Below are 20790 nucleotides of genomic sequence, written 5' to 3'. Positions count from 1 at the left end.
AAGGTGGCCCCTCCCCTTTCCACCACTCCCTTTGGGGCGCTGTTATCTCTCGGGCAGAAGCCTCACTGAGAAGATGTAGCGTGGAGGATTTGGGCACTCCCCTCCTTCTATGGGCCATACTGGGGCCGGCCACAAGCAAATGGATGAAAAGGGAAGTTTTAGTTTGACACGGTGCGGTGTTAAACTGTGGGACTCATATGTGCAGACTGGGAAATGTGTACGTGGGTTGGTTGTGTTCTGGCGTAAAACCAGTCGGAGCCAGCTCAGTTCCTCCCCGTCCCCTATACCAGTCCTCCACCTTCCTCAGCAACTCCTGCTTTTCCTTTTGTGGCTTCAGGAGATGGGGTTAGTTCCTTGCCCTGGTACCTTCAGAGGAGTCCTCTAACTGGCTTGATCCTGACACCCCAGCCACCTGCCCTGCTAGGTCCACCCTTTTCTCCTCACCACACAAATAACAGGTGAACAAAAGAATGTGTAGGACACTAAGGAGGTCAAAGAAAAGGTGGAATGGGTTCTCTGTAACATGCCATAAACAACAGAGCTCCGTTTTCCTTTCACAGTTAACCGGTGTGCGAATTCCTCCATCTGTCCTCAGAATGCAGCTTGTGAAAACATCTTCGGGGGCTACCGCTGCACGTGTAAGGATAGTTTGGTGCCTACTTTTGGTGAGCAGCCCTTCACCAACCCAAGAGTGCAGTGTGTGGGTGAGTATCAGCTGCGGATCCCCCCCTGAGTGAGCAGGAGCTGTGTAATGGGGTGACTGAAGCGTCACTTTCAGAAATGCCATTGGGAACAAGTCTTGCTCTTGACAGAAGAGTTATATGTCAGGGTTCCCAGCCGACTCTCTGAGAAGGTCAAAGACAAGGTGTGAAGGGTTCTCTGTTGCATGCCTTAAATGACAGGGCTCCATCTTCCTTTCACAGTTAACGTGTGTGCGAATTCCTCCGTCTGTCCTGATTCTGCCACTTGTGAAAACATTGTTGGGGGCCACCGCTGCAGCTGTAGGCATGGGTTTGTGCCCAGTTTTGGGAAGGAGCCCTTCACCGATCCAGCTGTGAAGTGTGTTTGTGAGTATCAGCTGCAGAGCTCCACTCAGTGAGCAGGAGCTGTGTGATGGGGTGACTGTAGTGACACTTGCTCTAATGCCGTTGGCAGCAGCTCTTGTACTTCTCAGATAAACTATTCATTAGCCAACGGATCGAGCAGATGCAATGGAGGTAGCATGCTGCCGATAGAGAGTAGCCAGGCTGGTGGAAGTGGTGGGATGGGCTAGCTGCCCCTGAGAGTTCCCAGCACCTTAGATTACGCTGCTGTAGCTCAACTCTCTTGTTAGCACGTTGGCTTGGTGGGAGTCGGTGCGAGGATTTCCCTTCAAGAATGGGAATTATGCCCTCAGGTCAAAGTCCAGCTACGACCTGCCAAAGGGATTATTACAACACTCCGGAGCCATCTATTAATCTGTCCTCTCCTCTCTCCATGAATGAGAGATCATCCAGTGAGAGTGAAAAAAGCAGGATAACAATAGACTGTACACTCAGCACGCAGCCCTGGGTGAGTGGCAGCATGGAGATGTATAGTCCTTCTGGGGCTGAATCCATCTCTAAGCAGCGCAGGGTAGAGGAGGCTCAACCAACGCTGGGTTCAACTCGTGTTGTCAGGTGTTCGGATTCTGACCAGAACGCCTGGCAGAAAAGCACTGCACGCCTGGCCATTAAAAGCGTGGTTGGCGGCACTGTGGGGCTAAGGCAGGCCCCCACCTGCGCCCCCGGCTGTGCATGGCTCCCAGGCGGTTGCTGCCACCTTGTGTGGGTGGAGGCAGGTTTAGGAGAGGTCAATTTGCTGCCCCACTGCAAGTACCGCCTTAGCAGCAGCCGTTGGCTTGATCCTGCTGCTCCCGCCCATTGCCTCTGCCAGTGGGGGCAGCACGCTCCTGGCCCCCTCCTCCACCTTGGAGCTGAGGGACACGTTGCCGCTTCCTGTGTTCCTCGGATCACTCCAACCCCCTCATTTCTGGCCCACCTCAGTCCCCACAGCCCAAGATCTCCAGCCCCTTTCCTCAGCCTGGAGAAAGCGAGTGAGTTAGGGGGAGAGGAAAGGAGGAGTAATGGCGACAGCGATGGAAGGGCCATAGCACAGAGCATGGTGGGGGTGTGGTGACAGAACTCAGTTTTCTCCTGTCAGAAATATGAGAGCCCTGGGGTAAAGTGTAAGAAATGCACAGGGCTTCGGGTGACGGAGCAGGATGGCTCTTGGGGCAGAAAGTTCCTGGGAGATATCCAGGCTATAGGAGCCGTCAAGTCCACCCTTACAGCCTTCCATGGCTTCAGCACCTTTCCCTCCTCCACGTGATTGGCAGGATCTTTGAGAAGTGGAGAGGGGAGGAGCGTAAGGTGGCCCCTCCCCTTTCCACCACTCCCTTTGGGGCGCTGTTATCTCTCGGGCAGAAGCCTCACTGAGAAGATGTAGCGTGGAGGATTTGGGCACTCCCCTCCTTCTATGGGCCATACTGGGGCCGGCCACAAGCAAATGGATGAAAAGGGAAGTTTTAGTTTGACACGGTGCGGTGTTAAACTGTGGGACTCATATGTGCAGACTGGGAAATGTGTACGTGGGTTGGTTGTGTTCTGGCGTAAAACCAGTCGGAGCCAGCTCAGTTCCTCCCCGTCCCCTATACCAGTCCTCCACCTTCCTCAGCAACTCCTGCTTTTCCTTTTGTGGCTTCAGGAGATGGGGTTAGTTCCTTGCCCTGGTACCTTCAGAGGAGTCCTCTAACTGGCTTGATCCTGACACCCCAGCCACCTGCCCTGCTAGGTCCACCCTTTTCTCCTCACCACACAAATAACAGGTGAACAAAAGAATGTGTAGGACACTAAGGAGGTCAAAGAAAAGGTGGAATGGGTTCTCTGTAACATGCCATAAACAACAGAGCTCCGTTTTCCTTTCACAGTTAACCGGTGTGCGAATTCCTCCATCTGTCCTCAGAATGCAGCTTGTGAAAACATCTTCGGGGGCTACCGCTGCACGTGTAAGGATAGTTTGGTGCCTACTTTTGGTGAGCAGCCCTTCACCAACCCAAGAGTGCAGTGTGTGGGTGAGTATCAGCTGCGGATCCCCCCCTGAGTGAGCAGGAGCTGTGTAATGGGGTGACTGAAGCGTCACTTTCAGAAATGCCATTGGGAACAAGTCTTGCTCTTGACAGAAGAGTTATATGTCAGGGTTCCCAGCCGACTCTCTGAGAAGGTCAAAGACAAGGTGTGAAGGGTTCTCTGTTGCATGCCTTAAATGACAGGGCTCCATCTTCCTTTCACAGTTAACGTGTGTGCGAATTCCTCCGTCTGTCCTGATTCTGCCACTTGTGAAAACATTGTTGGGGGCCACCGCTGCAGCTGTAGGCATGGGTTTGTGCCCAGTTTTGGGAAGGAGCCCTTCACCGATCCAGCTGTGAAGTGTGTTTGTGAGTATCAGCTGCAGAGCTCCACTCAGTGAGCAGGAGCTGTGTGATGGGGTGACTGTAGTGACACTTGCTCTAATGCCGTTGGCAGCAGCTCTTGTACTTCTCAGATAAACTATTCATTAGCCAACGGATCGAGCAGATGCAATGGAGGTAGCATGCTGCCGATAGAGAGTAGCCAGGCTGGTGGAAGTGGTGGGATGGGCTAGCTGCCCCTGAGAGTTCCCAGCACCTTAGATTACGCTGCTGTAGCTCAACTCTCTTGTTAGCACGTTGGCTTGGTGGGAGTCGGTGCGAGGATTTCCCTTCAAGAATGGGAATTATGCCCTCAGGTCAAAGTCCAGCTACGACCTGCCAAAGGGATTATTACAACACTCCGGAGCCATCTATTAATCTGTCCTCTCCTCTCTCCATGAATGAGAGATCATCCAGTGAGAGTGAAAAAAGCAGGATAACAATAGACTGTACACTCAGCACGCAGCCCTGGGTGAGTGGCAGCATGGAGATGTATAGTCCTTCTGGGGCTGAATCCATCTCTAAGCAGCGCAGGGTAGAGGAGGCTCAACCAACGCTGGGTTCAACTCGTGTTGTCAGGTGTTCGGATTCTGACCAGAACGCCTGGCAGAAAAGCACTGCACGCCTGGCCATTAAAAGCGTGGTTGGCGGCACTGTGGGGCTAAGGCAGGCCCCCACCTGCGCCCCCGGCTGTGCATGGCTCCCAGGCGGTTGCTGCCACCTTGTGTGGGTGGAGGCAGGTTTAGGAGAGGTCAATTTGCTGCCCCACTGCAAGTACCGCCTTAGCAGCAGCCGTTGGCTTGATCCTGCTGCTCCCGCCCATTGCCTCTGCCAGTGGGGGCAGCACGCTCCTGGCCCCCTCCTCCACCTTGGAGCTGAGGGACACGTTGCCGCTTCCTGTGTTCCTCGGATCACTCCAACCCCCTCATTTCTGGCCCACCTCAGTCCCCACAGCCCAAGATCTCCAGCCCCTTTCCTCAGCCTGGAGAAAGCGAGTGAGTTAGGGGGAGAGGAAAGGAGGAGTAATGGCGACAGCGATGGAAGGGCCATAGCACAGAGCATGGTGGGGGTGTGGTGACAGAACTCAGTTTTCTCCTGTCAGAAATATGAGAGCCCTGGGGTAAAGTGTAAGAAATGCACAGGGCTTCGGGTGACGGAGCAGGATGGCTCTTGGGGCAGAAAGTTCCTGGGAGATATCCAGGCTGTAGGAGCCGTCAAGTCCACCCTTACAGCCTTCCATGGCTTCAGCACCTTTCCCTCCTCCACGTGATTGGCAGGATCTTTGAGAAGTGGAGAGGGGAGGAGCGTAAGGTGGCCCCTCCCCTTTCCACCACTCCCTTTGGGGCGCTGTTATCTCTCGGGCAGAAGCCTCACTGAGAAGATGTAGCGTGGAGGATTTGGGCACTCCCCTCCTTCTATGGGCCATTCTGGGGCCGGCCACAAGCAAATGGATGAAAAGGGAAGTTTTAGTTTGACACGGTGCGGTGTTAAACTGTGGGACTCATATGTGCAGACTGGGAAATGTGTACGTGGGTTGGTTGTGTTCTGGCGTAAAACCAGTCGGAGCCAGCTCAGTTCCTCCCCGTCCCCTATACCAGTCCTCCACCTTCCTCAGCAACTCCTGCTTTTCCTTTTGTGGCTTCAGGAGATGGGGTTAGTTCCTTGCCCTGGTACCTTCAGAGGAGTCCTCTAACTGGCTTGATCCTGACACCCCAGCCACCTGCCCTGCTAGGTCCACCCTTTTCTCCTCACCACACAAATAACAGGTGAACAAAAGAATGTGTAGGACACTAAGGAGGTCAAAGAAAAGGTGGAATGGGTTCTCTGTAACATGCCATAAACAACAGAGCTCCGTTTTCCTTTCACAGTTAACCGGTGTGCGAATTCCTCCATCTGTCCTCAGAATGCAGCTTGTGAAAACATCTTCGGGGGCTACCGCTGCACGTGTAAGGATAGTTTAGTGCCTACTTTTGGTGAGCAGCCCTTCACCAACCCAAGAGTGCAGTGTGTGGGTGAGTATCAGCTGCGGATCCCCCCCTGAGTGAGCAGGAGCTGTGTAATGGGGTGACTGAAGCGTCACTTTCAGAAATGCCATTGGGAACAAGTCTTGCTCTTGACAGAAGAGTTATATGTCAGGGTTCCCAGCCGACTCTCTGAGAAGGTCAAAGACAAGGTGTGAAGGGTTCTCTGTTGCATGCCTTAAATGACAGGGCTCCATCTTCCTTTCACAGTTAACGTGTGTGCGAATTCCTCCGTCTGTCCTGATTCTGCCACTTGTGAAAACATTGTTGGGGGCCACCGCTGCAGCTGTAGGCATGGGTTTGTGCCCAGTTTTGGGAAGGAGCCCTTCACCGATCCAGCTGTGAAGTGTGTTTGTGAGTATCAGCTGCAGAGCTCCACTCAGTGAGCAGGAGCTGTGTGATGGGGTGACTGTAGTGACACTTGCTCTAATGCCGTTGGCAGCAGCTCTTGTACTTCTCAGATAAACTATTCATTAGCCAACGGATCGAGCAGATGCAATGGAGGTAGCATGCTGCCGATAGAGAGTAGCCAGGCTGGTGGAAGTGGTGGGATGGGCTAGCTGCCCCTGAGAGTTCCCAGCACCTTAGATTACGCTGCTGTAGCTCAACTCTCTTGTTAGCACGTTGGCTTGGTGGGAGTCGGTGCGAGGATTTCCCTTCAAGAATGGGAATTATGCCCTCAGGTCAAAGTCCAGCTACGACCTGCCAAAGGGATTATTACAACACTCCGGAGCCATCTATTAATCTGTCCTCTCCTCTCTCCATGAATGAGAGATCATCCAGTGAGAGTGAAAAAAGCAGGATAACAATAGACTGTACACTCAGCACGCAGCCCTGGGTGAGTGGCAGCATGGAGATGTATAGTCCTTCTGGGGCTGAATCCATCTCTAAGCAGCGCAGGGTAGAGGAGGCTCAACCAACGCTGGGTTCAACTCGTGTTGTCAGGTGTTCGGATTCTGACCAGAACGCCTGGCAGAAAAGCACTGCACGCCTGGCCATTAAAAGCGTGGTTGGCGGCACTGTGGGGCTAAGGCAGGCCCCCACCTGCGCCCCCGGCTGTGCATGGCTCCCAGGCGGTTGCTGCCACCTTGTGTGGGTGGAGGCAGGTTTAGGAGAGGTCAATTTGCTGCCCCACTGCAAGTACCGCCTTAGCAGCAGCCGTTGGCTTGATCCTGCTGCTCCCGCCCATTGCCTCTGCCAGTGGGGGCAGCACGCTCCTGGCCCCCTCCTCCACCTTGGAGCTGAGGGACACGTTGCCGCTTCCTGTGTTCCTCGGATCACTCCAACCCCCTCATTTCTGGCCCACCTCAGTCCCCACAGCCCAAGATCTCCAGCCCCTTTCCTCAGCCTGGAGAAAGCGAGTGAGTTAGGGGGAGAGGAAAGGAGGAGTAATGGCGACAGCGATGGAAGGGCCATAGCACAGAGCATGGTGGGGGTGTGGTGACAGAACTCAGTTTTCTCCTGTCAGAAATATGAGAGCCCTGGGGTAAAGTGTAAGAAATGCACAGGGCTTCGGGTGACGGAGCAGGATGGCTCTTGGGGCAGAAAGTTCCTGGGAGATATCCAGGCTGTAGGAGCCGTCAAGTCCACCCTTACAGCCTTCCATGGCTTCAGCACCTTTCCCTCCTCCACGTGATTGGCAGGATCTTTGAGAAGTGGAGAGGGGAGGAGCGTAAGGTGGCCCCTCCCCTTTCCACCACTCCCTTTGGGGCGCTGTTATCTCTCGGGCAGAAGCCTCACTGAGAAGATGTAGCGTGGAGGATTTGGGCACTCCCCTCCTTCTATGGGCCATACTGGGGCCGGCCACAAGCAAATGGATGAAAAGGGAAGTTTTAGTTTGACACGGTGCGGTGTTAAACTGTGGGACTCATATGTGCAGACTGGGAAATGTGTACGTGGGTTGGTTGTGTTCTGGCGTAAAACCAGTCGGAGCCAGCTCAGTTCCTCCCCGTCCCCTATACCAGTCCTCCACCTTCCTCAGCAACTCCTGCTTTTCCTTTTGTGGCTTCAGGAGATGGGGTTAGTTCCTTGCCCTGGTACCTTCAGAGGAGTCCTCTAACTGGCTTGATCCTGACACCCCAGCCACCTGCCCTGCTAGGTCCACCCTTTTCTCCTCACCACACAAATAACAGGTGAACAAAAGAATGTGTAGGACACTATGGAGGTCAAAGAAAAGGTGGAATGGGTTCTCTGTAACATGCCATAAACAACAGAGCTCCGTTTTCCTTTCACAGTTAACCGGTGTGCGAATTCCTCCATCTGTCCTCAGAATGCAGCTTGTGAAAACATCTTCGGGGGCTACCGCTGCACGTGTAAGGATAGTTTGGTGCCTACTTTTGGTGAGCAGCCCTTCACCAACCCAAGAGTGCAGTGTGTGGGTGAGTATCAGCTGCGGATCCCCCCCTGAGTGAGCAGGAGCTGTGTAATGGGGTGACTGAAGCGTCACTTTCAGAAATGCCATTGGGAACAAGTCTTGCTCTTGACAGAAGAGTTATATGTCAGGGTTCCCAGCCGACTCTCTGAGAAGGTCAAAGACAAGGTGTGAAGGGTTCTCTGTTGCATGCCTTAAATGACAGGGCTCCATCTTCCTTTCACAGTTAACGTGTGTGCGAATTCCTCCGTCTGTCCTGATTCTGCCACTTGTGAAAACATTGTTGGGGGCCACCGCTGCAGCTGTAGGCATGGGTTTGTGCCCAGTTTTGGGAAGGAGCCCTTCACCGATCCAGCTGTGAAGTGTGTTTGTGAGTATCAGCTGCAGAGCTCCACTCAGTGAGCAGGAGCTGTGTGATGGGGTGACTGTAGTGACACTTGCTCTAATGCCGTTGGCAGCAGCTCTTGTACTTCTCAGATAAACTATTCATTAGCCAACGGATCGAGCAGATGCAATGGAGGTAGCATGCTGCCGATAGAGAGTAGCCAGGCTGGTGGAAGTGGTGGGATGGGCTAGCTGCCCCTGAGAGTTCCCAGCACCTTAGATTACGCTGCTGTAGCTCAACTCTCTTGTTAGCACGTTGGCTTGGTGGGAGTCGGTGCGAGGATTTCCCTTCAAGAATGGGAATTATGCCCTCAGGTCAAAGTCCAGCTACGACCTGCCAAAGGGATTATTACAACACTCCGGAGCCATCTATTAATCTGTCCTCTCCTCTCTCCATGAATGAGAGATCATCCAGTGAGAGTGAAAAAAGCAGGATAACAATAGACTGTACACTCAGCACGCAGCCCTGGGTGAGTGGCAGCATGGAGATGTATAGTCCTTCTGGGGCTGAATCCATCTCTAAGCAGCGCAGGGTAGAGGAGGCTCAACCAACGCTGGGTTCAACTCGTGTTGTCAGGTGTTCGGATTCTGACCAGAACGCCTGGCAGAAAAGCACTGCACGCCTGGCCATTAAAAGCGTGGTTGGCGGCACTGTGGGGCTAAGGCAGGCCCCCACCTGCGCCCCCGGCTGTGCATGGCTCCCAGGCGGTTGCTGCCACCTTGTGTGGGTGGAGGCAGGTTTAGGAGAGGTCAATTTGCTGCCCCACTGCAAGTACCGCCTTAGCAGCAGCCGTTGGCTTGATCCTGCTGCTCCCGCCCATTGCCTCTGCCAGTGGGGGCAGCACGCTCCTGGCCCCCTCCTCCACCTTGGAGCTGAGGGACACGTTGCCGCTTCCTGTGTTCCTCGGATCACTCCAACCCCCTCATTTCTGGCCCACCTCAGTCCCCACAGCCCAAGATCTCCAGCCCCTTTCCTCAGCCTGGAGAAAGCGAGTGAGTTAGGGGGAGAGGAAAGGAGGAGTAATGGCGACAGCGATGGAAGGGCCATAGCACAGAGCATGGTGGGGGTGTGGTGACAGAACTCAGTTTTCTCCTGTCAGAAATATGAGAGCCCTGGGGTAAAGTGTAAGAAATGCACAGGGCTTCGGGTGACGGAGCAGGATGGCTCTTGGGGCAGAAAGTTCCTGGGAGATATCCAGGCTATAGGAGCCGTCAAGTCCACCCTTACAGCCTTCCATGGCTTCAGCACCTTTCCCTCCTCCACGTGATTGGCAGGATCTTTGAGAAGTGGAGAGGGGAGGAGCGTAAGGTGGCCCCTCCCCTTTCCACCACTCCCTTTGGGGCGCTGTTATCTCTCGGGCAGAAGCCTCACTGAGAAGATGTAGCGTGGAGGATTTGGGCACTCCCCTCCTTCTATGGGCCATTCTGGGGCCGGCCACAAGCAAATGGATGAAAAGGGAAGTTTTAGTTTGACACGGTGCGGTGTTAAACTGTGGGACTCATATGTGCAGACTGGGAAATGTGTACGTGGGTTGGTTGTGTTCTGGCGTAAAACCAGTCGGAGCCAGCTCAGTTCCTCCCCGTCCCCTATACCAGTCCTCCACCTTCCTCAGCAACTCCTGCTTTTCCTTTTGTGGCTTCAGGAGATGGGGTTAGTTCCTTGCCCTGGTACCTTCAGAGGAGTCCTCTAACTGGCTTGATCCTGACACCCCAGCCACCTGCCCTGCTAGGTCCACCCTTTTCTCCTCACCACACAAATAACAGGTGAACAAAAGAATGTGTAGGACACTAAGGAGGTCAAAGAAAAGGTGGAATGGGTTCTCTGTAACATGCCATAAACAACAGAGCTCCGTTTTCCTTTCACAGTTAACCGGTGTGCGAATTCCTCCATCTGTCCTCAGAATGCAGCTTGTGAAAACATCTTCGGGGGCTACCGCTGCACGTGTAAGGATAGTTTAGTGCCTACTTTTGGTGAGCAGCCCTTCACCAACCCAAGAGTGCAGTGTGTGGGTGAGTATCAGCTGCGGATCCCCCCCTGAGTGAGCAGGAGCTGTGTAATGGGGTGACTGAAGCGTCACTTTCAGAAATGCCATTGGGAACAAGTCTTGCTCTTGACAGAAGAGTTATATGTCAGGGTTCCCAGCCGACTCTCTGAGAAGGTCAAAGACAAGGTGTGAAGGGTTCTCTGTTGCATGCCTTAAATGACAGGGCTCCATCTTCCTTTCACAGTTAACGTGTGTGCGAATTCCTCCGTCTGTCCTGATTCTGCCACTTGTGAAAACATTGTTGGGGGCCACCACTGCAGCTGTAGGCATGGGTTTGTGCCCAGTTTTGGGAAGGAGCCCTTCACCGATCCAGCTGTGAAGTGTGTTTGTGAGTATCAGCTGCAGAGCTCCACTCAGTGAGCAGGAGCTGTGTGATGGGGTGACTGTAGTGACACTTGCTCTAATGCCGTTGGCAGCAGCTCTTGTACTTCTCAGATAAACTATTCATTAGCCAACGGATCGAGCAGATGCAATGGAGGTAGCATGCTGCCGATAGAGAGTAGCCAGGCTGGTGGAAGTGGTGGGATGGGCTAGCTGCCCCTGAGAGTTCCCAGCACCTTAGATTACGCTGCTGTAGCTCAACTCTCTTGTTAGCACGTTGGCTTGGTGGGAGTCGGTGCGAGGATTTCCCTTCAAGAATGGGAATTATGCCCTCAGGTCAAAGTCCAGCTACGACCTGCCAAAGGGATTATTACAACACTCCGGAGCCATCTATTAATCTGTCCTCTCCTCTCTCCATGAATGAGAGATCATCCAGTGAGAGTGAAAAAAGCAGGATAACAATAGACTGTACACTCAGCACGCAGCCCTGGGTGAGTGGCAGCATGGAGATGTATAGTCCTTCTGGGGCTGAATCCATCTCTAAGCAGCGCAGGGTAGAGGAGGCTCAACCAACGCTGGGTTCAACTCGTGTTGTCAGGTGTTCGGATTCTGACCAGAACGCCTGGCAGAAAAGCACTGCACGCCTGGCCATTAAAAGCGTGGTTGGCGGCACTGTGGGGCTAAGGCAGGCCCCCACCTGCGCCCCCGGCTGTGCATGGCTCCCAGGCGGTTGCTGCCATCTTGTGTGGGTGGAGGCAGGTTTAGGAGAGGTCAATTTGCTGCCCCACTGCAAGTACCGCCTTAGCAGCAGCCGTTGGCTTGATCCTGCTGCTCCCGCCCATTGCCTCTGCCAGTGGGGGCAGCACGCTCCTGGCCCCCTCCTCCACCTTGGAGCTGAGGGACACGTTGCCGCTTCCTGTGTCCCTCGGATCACTCCAACCCCCTCATTTCTGGCCCACCTCAGTCCCCACAGCCCAAGATCTCCAGCCCCTTTCCTCAGCCTGGAGAAAGCGAGTGAGTTAGGGGGAGAGGAAAGGAGGAGTAATGGCGACAGCGATGGAAGGGCCATAGCACAGAGCATGGTGGGGGTGTGGTGACAGAACTCAGTTTTCTCCTGTCAGAAATATGAGAGCCCTGGGGTAAAGTGTAAGAAATGCACAGGGCTTCGGGTGACGGAGCAGGATGGCTCTTGGGGCAGAAAGTTCCTGGGAGATATCCAGGCTATAGGAGCCGTCAAGTCCACCCTTACAGCCTTCCATGGCTTCAGCACCTTTCCCTCCTCCACGTGATTGGCAGGATCTTTGAGAAGTGGAGAGGGGAGGAGCGTAAGGTGGCCCCTCCCCTTTCCACCACTCCCTTTGGGGCGCTGTTATCTCTCGGGCAGAAGCCTCACTGAGAAGATGTAGCGTGGAGGATTTGGGCACTCCCCTCCTTCTATGGGCCATACTGGGGCCGGCCACAAGCAAATGGATGAAAAGGGAAGTTTTAGTTTGACACGGTGCGGTGTTAAACTGTGGGACTCATATGTGCAGACTGGGAAATGTGTACGTGGGTTGGTTGTGTTCTGGCGTAAAACCAGTCGGAGCCAGCTCAGTTCCTCCCCGTCCCCTATACCAGTCCTCCACCTTCCTCAGCAACTCCTGCTTTTCCTTTTGTGGCTTCAGGAGATGGGGTTAGTTCCTTGCCCTGGTACCTTCAGAGGAGTCCTCTAACTGGCTTGATCCTGACACCCCAGCCACCTGCCCTGCTAGGTCCACCCTTTTCTCCTCACCACACAAATAACAGGTGAACAAAAGAATGTGTAGGACACTAAGGAGGTCAAAGAAAAGGTGGAATGGGTTCTCTGTAACATGCCATAAACAACAGAGCTCCGTTTTCCTTTCACAGTTAACCGGTGTGCGAATTCCTCCATCTGTCCTCAGAATGCAGCTTGTGAAAACATCTTCGGGGGCTACCGCTGCACGTGTAAGGATAGTTTGGTGCCTACTTTTGGTGAGCAGCCCTTCACCAACCCAAGAGTGCAGTGTGTGGGTGAGTATCAGCTGCGGATCCCCCCCTGAGTGAGCAGGAGCTGTGTAATGGGGTGACTGAAGCGTCACTTTCAGAAATGCCATTGGGAACAAGTCTTGCTCTTGACAGAAGAGTTATATGTCAGGGTTCCCAGCCGACTCTCTGAGAAGGTCAAAGACAAGGTGTGAAGGGTTCTCTGTTGCATGCCTTAAATGACAGGGCTCCATCTTCCTTTCACAGTTAACGTGTGTGCGAATTCCTCCGTCTGTCCTGATTCTGCCACTTGTGAAAACATTGTTGGGGGCCACCGCTGCAGCTGTAGGCATGGGTTTGTGCCCAGTTTTGGGAAGGAGCCCTTCACCGATCCAGCTGTGAAGTGTGTTTGTGAGTATCAGCTGCAGAGCTCCACTCAGTGAGCAGGAGCTGTGTGATGGGGTGACTGTAGTGACACTTGCTCTAATGCCGTTGGCAGCAGCTCTTGTACTTCTCAGATATACTATTCATTAGCCAACGGATCGAGCAGATGCAATGGAGGTAGCATGCTGCCGATAGAGAGTAGCCAGGCTGGTGGAAGTGGTGGGATGGGCTAGCTGCCCCTGAGAGTTCCCAGCACCTTAGATTATGCTGCTGTAGCTCAACTCTCTTGTTAGCACGTTGGCTTGGTGGGAGTCGGTGCGAGGATTTCCCTTCAAGAATGGGAATTATGCCCTCAGGTCAAAGTCCAGCTACGACCTGCCAAAGGGATTATTACAACACTCCGGAGCCATCTATTAATCTGTCCTCTCCTCTCTCCATGAATGAGAGATCATCCAGTGAGAGTGAAAAAAGCAGGATAACAATAGACTGTACACTCAGCACGCAGCCCTGGGTGAGTGGCAGCATGGAGATGTATAGTCCTTCTGGGGCTGAATCCATCTCTAAGCAGCGCAGGGTAGAGGAGGCTCAACCAACGCTGGGTTCAACTCGTGTTGTCAGGTGTTCGGATTCTGACCAGAACGCCTGGCAGAAAAGCACTGCACGCCTGGCCATTAAAAGCGTGGTTGGCGGCACTGTGGGGCTAAGGCAGGCCCCCACCTGCGCCCCCGGCTGTGCATGGCTCCCAGGCGGTTGCTGCCACCTTGTGTGGGTGGAGGCAGGTTTAGGAGAGGTCAATTTGCTGCCCCACTGCAAGTACCGCCTTAGCAGCAGCCGTTGGCTTGATCCTGCTGCTCCCGCCCATTGCCTCTGCCAGTGGGGGCAGCACGCTCCTGGCCCCCTCCTCCACCTTGGAGCTGAGGGACACGTTGCCGCTTCCTGTGTTCCTTGGAGCCGCCCGAGGCACACACTGCCTGGAACCCACCCCCTGAACCCCCTACTGCACCCAACCCTCTGCCTCAGCCCGGAACCCCCTCCTGCACTCCAACCCCCTCATTTCTGGCCCACCTCAGTCCTCACAGCCCATGATCTGCAGCCCCTTTCCTCAGCCTGGAGAAAGCGAGTGAGTTTGTGAGGGAGGAAAGGAGGGGTAATGGCACAGAGCATGGTGTGTGGCGTGGTGATGGTATTCAGTTTTCTCCTGTCAGAAGTTTGGCAGTCCTGGGGTAAACTGTGTGAACTGCACAGGTCCTTGGGTGGCAAAGCAGCATAGCTCTTGGGACAGAAAGTTTCTATGAATTCTCCACGGTATAGGAGCCCCCAACCCCACCCTTACAGCCTTCCGCGGATTCAGTGCCTTTCCCTCCTCCGTGTGATTGGCAGGGTCTTTGAGAAGTGGAGAGGGGAGGAGCATATGGTGGCCCCGCCCCTTTCCGCCACTCCCTTTGTGGCGCTGTTATCTGTCAGGACGAGGCAAGGAACCTCATCCCGAAGATGTAATTTGGAAGGTTTCTGTGTATTCCCCTCCTTCTGTGGGCCGTATCGGGGCCAGCCACAGTCAAATGGGTAGAAGGGAAAGTTTTAGTTTGACACAGTGCGATGATAATCTGTGGGACTCATTGGTGCAGACTGAGAAACGCGTGTGTGGGTTGATTAAGTTCTGGAAGGAAATGAGTTGGAGCCAGCTCCATTCTTCCCTGTCCCCTGGACCAGTCCTCCACCTCCACCTTCCTCAGCTCCTCCTGCTTTTCCTTTTGTAGCTTCAGGAGATGGGATTTGTTCCTTACCCTGGTGCCTTCAGAAGAAGCACCCAGCTGGCTTGATCCTCCCATCCCAGCCACCTCCCCTGCTCGGGTCCACCCTTTTCTCGTTACTGCACGAGTAATAGGTTGATGAACGAATGTGAACCACACTGAGGAGGTCAAAGACAAGGTGCGAAGGGTTCTCGGTTACATACCTTAAATGACAGGGCTCCATCTTCCTTTCACAGCTAACGTGTGTGCGAGCTCCTCCCTCTGTCCTGATTTTGCAAGTTGTGAAAACATCGTTGGGGGCCACCAGTGCAGGTGCAGAGACGGGTTTGTGCCCAGTTTTGGGAAGGAGCCCTTCACCGACTCAAGTGTGCGGTGTGTGGGTGAGTATCAGCTGTGGAGCCCCCACTGAGTGAACAGGAGCTGTGTAATGGGGAGACAGTAGTGGCAGTTGCTCTAATGACGTTGGGAGCGGCTCTTACTCTTGTCAGAAAAGGTTTTCATCAGGGAACTTTACCGACTGACGGAGCAGATGCTGTGACCATGAAGATCAATAGAGAGTAGCCAGAGAGGTGTGAGTGGTGGGATGGGCTAAGTGCCCCAAGGGCCTCCTCTGGCCCTATGCAGTATATGCAGCGGCGAGGGCACCACTAAATTTGCAGAACCACTTTGCCTCAAATTAAGTCGTGCCCGATTCCACACCTGCATGACAGCCGAAGGCCAGCACTGCCTCAAGTGGCCCCATTCCTCTGGACCTCTGCTCCCCCTCCTGGCCCCACAGTCCAGTCCCCCAGCCCCTCATCCCACTCCTCAGCCTCCCAGCCCCAGCGGCTGAATCCCTCAGCCCCCCCACACCCAGCTCAGATGCACCCCCTGCCCTGATTTCGGTGGCCCTGACCCCCCAAGCCCCCTTCTCCACCTCCTGGCCCATATCATTGATGCATTGCACTGTACCCCCCTTCCACCTGTTCCCCCACCAGCCTCTCTGTCCTTCTCCTGCCCCCATAGCCCTGAGCACAGCCCCTCACCCTGCCGAGTTACTGTTTGGCTCCTCGGTGGGGAGGGAGGGTGTAGTTAGTTTGGCTGCGCGGGGCGTAAAGATGGCCCTGGTTGCCCCTATAGTACCAAGCCCCTTAGATCAGGCTGCTCCAGCTGTGCTGTGTTAGTGTTAACATATGCGTGTGCACAGAGGCAGTTGTGATCTGATGTGCTGTATTTCGGAGGCTAGAGTACTCCACCCAGCCACTCCCACCTTAAGTCCCCAAACTTGGTTGGATTCAAGCTCATCATTCAGAAACACAAGGTCTCTCCAGAGCAGAATCAAGGGACTATCAAAGGGTGTAACTATAATTACTGGGCCATAGCAAACATAACACTGTTTACCCATGTGCTTCCCCGGGTGATTGCAGTGATAGATTCTGGGTGGGGAGGGGCGTTTCAGTGTGGATGTTAATGAACGGGTACAAGAGCCCCCGGTCTGCGCAGCTAATGCCGTCTGCAAAATCATCAATAGATCTTTCATCTGCAAACGCTTAACAGGGTATAATTCTTCCACTGATGGCTCCGAGAGACCTGATTTCTCTCACCTGACTTGCACTGGTAACAATTTCTGTGAGTGCCCTAATGGGAGTTGCTGGACAAGAAGGGAGGTGCTTCCTGTGTTAGGTCCTGAGCATCCCAAGCAATCTGCCTCAGCTCCTCCTCCGCATGATGTGGATCGCAATATTTCCTTTATGTGGCTCATGGTTTAGTTGTAAAGCTATTTGTGTGAGGGACTGTGGTGAACTCAGTGATTTCAAGGCCACGCTTGTAACCGCCCACATGTAGATTTGAACCTGGCATCTCTGGAATTCAATGCCTCTACAGTTTGAACTAAAAGCCCGCTGGTTTTTGGCTCAGGCTGTAGGGGAAACTCATTCGTTCTCTGTGTAAGTGGTCTAGGTGCCTCCGCAAGGGACAGTGAACCACACCCAGGTGTGTGGATTACACATCCAAGCTGCATTGTTAACCTGAGTTTACAAGTGCTGGACCCAGGTCTTGTAGCTGCGCTAACACATGTGTGTCATGTAAACATTCTGACTTCAGCCTGCAGTTTGAGCTGCATTCACACTGTGAAATGGCCCACCTAAGTCCCCACAGCCCAGGATCTCCAGCAGGTCGCCGGCTCGGACCCACCCCTCTAGATATGTGCTAGGACCCAAGACCTAAGTACTTGCTGACCTGAATCAGAGTGACATGGGTGTGATCAGATGCGAGGGCAAGGGGGCCCTAAGGCTAAAAATCTGATTCAGGATCTGGGCTTAACAGGCAGTTTAGACAGACATGCCCTCTGTGGTCTCAGCGCCTGCACAACTGGCCTCTGATCTTGGTTTGAGCTGGTAAGTGTCACTTTGAGTAACTAATTCCATGCTCTTCTGTTTAGACATTGATGAATGCTCTTGGAACCCTTCCTTGTGTGGCCATCGCAGCATCTGCATTAACACCCCAGGGAATTTCACCTGCCAGTGCTGTCCAGGATATTCCCCTCCTGGGAGGACCATGTGGCAAACTGGCAACCATGACACCTTGAACTGCACAGGTACCAGTCACTGCAACTGCCTTGGCAAATTCAAGGGGTGATAGATGGGAGGGTTCTACCTGTTTCCTGGGCATCCCACTATTCAGTTAACTGAATTGCAAGTAAAGGGTAAACCCGGAGATAGTGGGTCCTTGAAACCCTCCAGAAAGTGTTAGCAAGGAGCCAAGGGAGCCAATGGGAAGAGAGAGTGTATTTTTTGAATTGAAGCAATAATTTGTCTGTTGCAATTGTTTGTGTAGACTAGGGGGCAGCAATCCCCGGCACGGATGCAAAAAGTGGTACATGAGCTGATTTTCACTGGCATGTGAGGCGAGAGCTCAGCCCCGCCCCTCCTCCCCCATGCGGCCAGGAGCTTGCTCAAAACCGGGCCACCTGTGGAATAACAAAAGACCAGCTAATGCTACCAACCGCCACTGAAACATTAGAGCCCCGCATCTGGATTTATTTGTTAATGAAGCTGTTGTAAGCAGGGCTGTTAGTGACTTTAAAAAGTATCACCAGCCCTGGGACCATACATAGAGGTCAAAAGGTCAAATTTTGGCACTCCATCTGGGAAAGGTTGCTGACCTCTGGTGCGGACAGAAGAGAGATGCTAGGATGAAATGAACGAGGAACCAGATCTCAAATTTAGAAAGGGGACATTTAGTCAGATGCGATCAGGTTATTATTTTTATTTCGGGTTTGGTGTAGGACTTCTCAGGCTGATGTGTCCCCCTGTGCACTGTAACTTTTCAACTGAATCCCCTGGAAGCAATTCTTTGTGTTTCAATTTACCTTTTCATTTGCTCTGTAACACCCAGCAACCAAGCAAGCAATCCTGTAGTACCTTAAAGACTAAGAAATTTACTTATTAGTTAATGAGATTTCATAAGTAAGAGCCACTTCATCAGATTTATGGAGTAGAACTGAGAAATTGGGTAGTACAGGACAGCTTGCTTTATTTTGTGAAGATACGCTAACATGGCTACCCGTCTGAGACTATTTACCTTGCAACCAAGTATACTTACCAAGTATGTCTTTGTTTTGATAATAAATCACCTCTTTTTAGACTCTGATCTCATTCCTGTGTGCTAGAAGGTAGGAGCTCTGTGCGCATGTGCTTGCGACTGGAAGGTCAGCTAAGAGGAAACTGCCGTTCATTTTGTTCCCAAGCTCTCTCCTGAAGGAGGGTTAAGAGCTTGGGGTTAACTCACGGGGAGACATCCAAGTGTGTCTTCCTGGGTCCTCAAAACAGGTTTTTGCACTCAGTGGTGGTGGCAAATTACCCTATGTGAGGGTGACCTTGAGTTTTTTTAAAGCACTAACCTTTAGTGGTAGGGAATTGTAAAGTTCTTGTAGACCCCCATCCCCACCTTCTGCACTTAAAGGATCAGAATGGCGCTCAGCCTTAACACATGGAATATACATCAGGCCCTGACCATCTGAAAGGCTGTGATAGTGGTGGGGCTCTCTTTCCGACCAACCAGCATGTGCATAGCTTGTGGATGCTGGCTAGGTCCTATTACAGAGGAGCCAACTATGCCCATGTGATTTCCTTATCTTATGGGGAGAGTTGCCTCTGGAGTGAGGCTTCCTTCTTGGACCTCATAAAACAATTCCTTTAGCTTTTAGTGCCAGCTCTGCTGTTGGTTGGACTTTGTCAGGTTTCATTTCTGTGCCTGGAAGTGCAATGATATTTTGATCCTAGTGTAAAGATTCAGTCCTTGTCAGAGAGGCTCCAACTTCTGGATTCCTGCTTCCTTTCCTAGAAAGCAATCTCAGCCAACAGCTGGGAGTGGATTACAACAACCAGTGCATGACCCCTCAGCAGGTATGTGTTGAGTGATTTGACATGGGGTCATCTTTGTGGGCAAGACAGAAGGGGAAAAGGGATAGGATGGATACGTGTATGGGCATGCAGAGTGTCTGTAATGCACTAAGGCAGCATGTGTGTTGTGCCTAGATGGGGCCGTATGGACGGACAGAGAAGGAGAGGAAGGATAAATGAACTACATCTGGTACATAGAGGAGGGTGGAGAAAAATGCGTGGATGGAGGTGGAGAGGGTTATGTTAAAGGGCTCATCTAGGGGGACTGACAGAATTGCAGGGCTGGGAGGGGCTCAGGTCCATGTCTGTGGAACGGGCAGGGCCTTGGGTGGAAGGGGCAAGGCTAAGGCAGCCAGCCCTTGGTGTCACCTGGACCGAGAGCCCAGTCCTCCCTCTCTCCAGCCAGTCCTTAGAGGCCGGTGGGACATTCCATGCAGTGCTCCCACAGAAATATAAAGGGCCAGGGGCTCCAGCTACTGCTACCACTGCAATTGCAGTGGTGATGGTTGGGTGCTCCAGACTTTTTCGTATTAGCATTCCCCAGGGCAGTGGCCTCCTTTGTTCCCCACATTGATGGCAGAGCTGTTCCATCCATACAATGAGGTGCAGTGGCTGCCAGGTGCCCTGCGCTTTTGGGGGTGCCACAGTGGTGACTCCAGCCATCCTACAGATGGGAGGGGGGAGGATTAAGTGGGGCAGGGAAAAGCGGCAACAGAGGGGCACCTCCCCTGAGCTTCCCCCCTACTTACCATGAAGCACCAGCAGCAGCCTGCTCCCAGTATAGCTCCGCCTGTTCAGCCCTGATTCTCTGAGGCAGCATGACCAGGCCCCAGGCAGCTCTCCACTGTCCATGGACCAGCAGATCTCAGCAGGCCAAGAGGGCTCAGCAGAGCAGACTGCCGCTGGTGCCATGTGGTGAGAGTGGGGAGGGTGAAGGGAGGTGCCCACTGTAGCTGCTGCCCCACATAATCCCCAGGCCCCGCTGCTGGGAGTGGGGGAGGGGAAGGGGTGGAGGTGGGAGGGCACGGCTGGGGTTGTCCAGGGCCCTGTGCCAGGTTCCACCTCCCCATCCTCCATCCGGGATGGCCTGGCTGGCGAACCTGGGCTTATCCCTTCATTCACCCACCACCTGATCATTCTAACTTGAACAAAGATCAGCGATACGTGATGTTTGGAGATGCAAACAATTAAATGTTTACTGGGGTTAGCTCCTGGCAAGCACGAGTCCAGTTTCCTTTCTCCCCAGCGTGGTGTTTGTTGTCCCCAATTTTTATAGCAATATTTTCAGCTATACCTTCACCAGTCATTTTACTGAAATTTGACTAACCTACTCGACCACAGTGTAACATGACTATCAAACTGATTATTTCACACCACTTTAATTAAACGGACAGCAAACAAACAAAGAACCAGACAAAGGCCACACAGATAAACAATGCAAGTAGGGAGCTTAAAAACAAAACAATAAAGAAATGAGGATTTCACAGCCGCAACTATTGACAAGTGAGTCCTGGCAAGCAAAGTGATCAACCTAATTTTTCATTAAATCTTTTGGGCTCTTCCTTTTACCTGTCAGGGATCGACTGGATAGCCTTTCTAACAGCCCCAGATTGCCTTATTTCAGTGTGACTGATCTGGATGTGGAGGAAGGGAATTGGTTTTGGGTAATGGGACACTGATGC

At 53.0% G+C, this 20790-nt stretch overlaps 1 protein-coding gene across 1 annotated transcript in view; it reads left to right on the top strand.

The window, feature by feature from the left end:
* The window catches only part of LOC142003432 (uncharacterized), a 46529-nt gene that overhangs the window by 5598 nt on the left and 20141 nt on the right, over positions 1 to 20790 (top strand). Inside the window, exons 5-19 of the mRNA XM_074980391.1 lie at positions 561 to 704; positions 924 to 1067; positions 2948 to 3091; positions 3311 to 3454; positions 5335 to 5478; positions 5698 to 5841; positions 7722 to 7865; positions 8085 to 8228; positions 10109 to 10252; positions 10472 to 10615; positions 12496 to 12639; positions 12859 to 13002; positions 14963 to 15106; positions 17146 to 17301; positions 19050 to 19111. Of these exons, the coding sequence (XP_074836492.1) occupies positions 561 to 704; positions 924 to 1067; positions 2948 to 3091; positions 3311 to 3454; positions 5335 to 5478; positions 5698 to 5841; positions 7722 to 7865; positions 8085 to 8228; positions 10109 to 10252; positions 10472 to 10615; positions 12496 to 12639; positions 12859 to 13002; positions 14963 to 15106; positions 17146 to 17301; positions 19050 to 19111 (2090 nt within the window). The remainder of the gene's footprint in view (positions 1 to 560; positions 705 to 923; positions 1068 to 2947; positions 3092 to 3310; positions 3455 to 5334; positions 5479 to 5697; positions 5842 to 7721; positions 7866 to 8084; positions 8229 to 10108; positions 10253 to 10471; positions 10616 to 12495; positions 12640 to 12858; positions 13003 to 14962; positions 15107 to 17145; positions 17302 to 19049; positions 19112 to 20790) is intronic.

Source organism: Carettochelys insculpta, chromosome 29, assembly GCF_033958435.1.
Source record: "Carettochelys insculpta isolate YL-2023 chromosome 29, ASM3395843v1, whole genome shotgun sequence".
In the NCBI taxonomy this organism is placed as follows: domain Eukaryota; kingdom Metazoa; phylum Chordata; order Testudines; family Carettochelyidae; genus Carettochelys; species Carettochelys insculpta.
Note: the sequence above shows the minus strand (reverse complement) of the source record. Positions and strands in the feature narration are given on the sequence as shown.